Source organism: Oculina patagonica, unplaced genomic scaffold (genome assembly GCF_052425735.1).
Source record: "Oculina patagonica isolate OP01 unplaced genomic scaffold, crgOcupat unplaced1525, whole genome shotgun sequence".
In the NCBI taxonomy this organism is placed as follows: domain Eukaryota; kingdom Metazoa; phylum Cnidaria; class Anthozoa; order Scleractinia; family Oculinidae; genus Oculina; species Oculina patagonica.
The window spans coordinates 2,501-4,374 of NW_027557547.1; the positions used below are offsets into that span (position 1 = coordinate 2,501).

The 1,874-nt window shown below is 37.7% G+C and overlaps 1 protein-coding gene across 1 annotated transcript in view; it reads left to right on the forward strand.

The window, feature by feature from the left end:
* Positions 1 to 1,835, forward strand: part of LOC144639947 (uncharacterized) — a 2,543-nt gene extending 708 nt beyond the window's left edge. Inside the window, exon 2 of the mRNA XM_078499212.1 lies at positions 470 to 1,835. Coding sequence (XP_078355338.1) covers positions 544 to 903 — 360 coding nt within the window. The 5' untranslated portion in view covers positions 470 to 543 and the 3' untranslated portion in view covers positions 904 to 1,835. The remainder of the gene's footprint in view (positions 1 to 469) is intronic.
* Positions 1,836 to 1,874: the final 39 nt, after the last annotated feature.

Genomic DNA, 1,874 nt, shown 5'->3' on the forward strand with positions numbered 1-1,874 from the left:
CCTCTCCTCTCTCCTCTCCTCTCCCTCTCCCTCTCCTCTCCTCTCCCCTCTCCTCTCCTCTCCTCTCTCTCTCCTCTCCTCTCCTCTCCTCTCCCTCTCCTCTCTCCTCTCCCTCTCCCTCTCCCTCTCCCTCTCCTCTCCCTCTCCTCTCCTCTCTTCTCCTCTCCCTCTCACTTATCTCTTCTCATCTCATCGCATCTTATGCTGTACAAGGTTGTTTCAACTTTAAGTTTGTAAATGAAACTCTTTTCTGTGGCCTTTGAAAGATTTTGAGTAGCACGGTTATATGGTGCTCTTTTCTGTGCTGTACAAGGTGGCTCTAACTTATGAATTTGTGAACCAAACAAATGCGTGCTTTCAGGTTTAAAAAAGTGAAGAAAAGTTTTTATAATAAGTTGATTGTTTTATACACAGAAAATGTCTGCCGTTTTGCTATAGTAATAAGTGCTGTTACATTTCTTCATTTCAGGTCCCGTGTGGCTGAAAGTGAATACCAAAGAAGTCTGTTTTGGAGCGCGGGACAATTCATACGGTTCATTTACGATGCAGTACAGCGGTAGCATCGTGTCATTTAAACTCGTCCATTTAAGAGGCCAAATCTCGTGTCGCACTGTTGACTCGCGTTACAGTAACTGGGCGTGTGATAAAGGAGACATTCTTCAAACATTTGTCACCAACGCTAGCAATGCAGTCGTTTTTCCGCAGCTGTCTGGTATAACGAATTATCAAATTCCTGGAATTCGTTCTGATTCGCCCGAGCTAACATTCAACAACCTCACTGTACCCCTGAGAGTAGTACCTGGTCAGGGGTTCAGGGTGTGGTACATAGAAGATCTAAAAGACGTTTCTGAATTTGATAATGGAGGAGAGACCTGCATGGACATATACTCACTGTATGTTTAAAAGAGAACGTTTTGCCATATTTTAAGAAAAAATTAAGACAAAATGTTTCCTAGAAGCATTATTCGTCGAAGAAACTTTATTTCAAATGTCTTTTTATATCAGCGTAGATACTAGTCCAGTTTTCTAATAGCTTAGTTTGCAAACGGGGCTAAACCATTTTCATAGAAATCATTATTTTAAACCTTAGTTCTGAGAATTGTGAAAAAATGAGTTCTGAGAATTGTTTACATTTTGCCTCATTAGCATATGACCTGGCGTAGAATAGGCATCCTGCTATATGACAATTAATAAACGGCGGAGGAGATATTAGCTTTCAAAAACTGCAAAATACCTGGGTGGCAAAAGCAATAATGAGCCCATACATTCTTTGTAAAATTTTGAGTTTTCAAACCCGCGTCAAAGAAAACGTATTTAATACATCAGGACCAAATTTATAGCGAAAGTTAATCGTGCCATGCTCTTTCAATATTCATAACTGATATTTTTTGTAGCTCGATCAGAAATTAAAGCGCTTATGCTAATGAGGCAAATATTGTAAACAAAGGTTCCCCTATAGGACAACCCTGCACAGCGTGAGTCAGATTATTTTTAAGTTCATGTATAATTAAATACCAAAATGGAAGACACAAAGTTCTGTTAACATTATACTACATCTACCATAACATTCGATGAAAAACTTTAGCAAAGCCTGCTAAAAATAAATAGTGCACTCTCTTGCAAATGAGTGTAAGTCGCATATTTATAAATCAATGATTTTGCGGCAGTTTCATTCGCGTTTTGAAATTATCGTCAGTTATTATATTATTATACTACTTAAGTTATACAGCTATTTTATAAATGCTTCTTTTCAGTTCCCTTATCTGTACTATAAATACGAAAATAAATAAAAACAGTTCGATATCTTTACTCAAACAATTAATACTCTCTATGAAAAAGCCTTTGTTAAAATGGTTTCAAACATTCTCTATTCC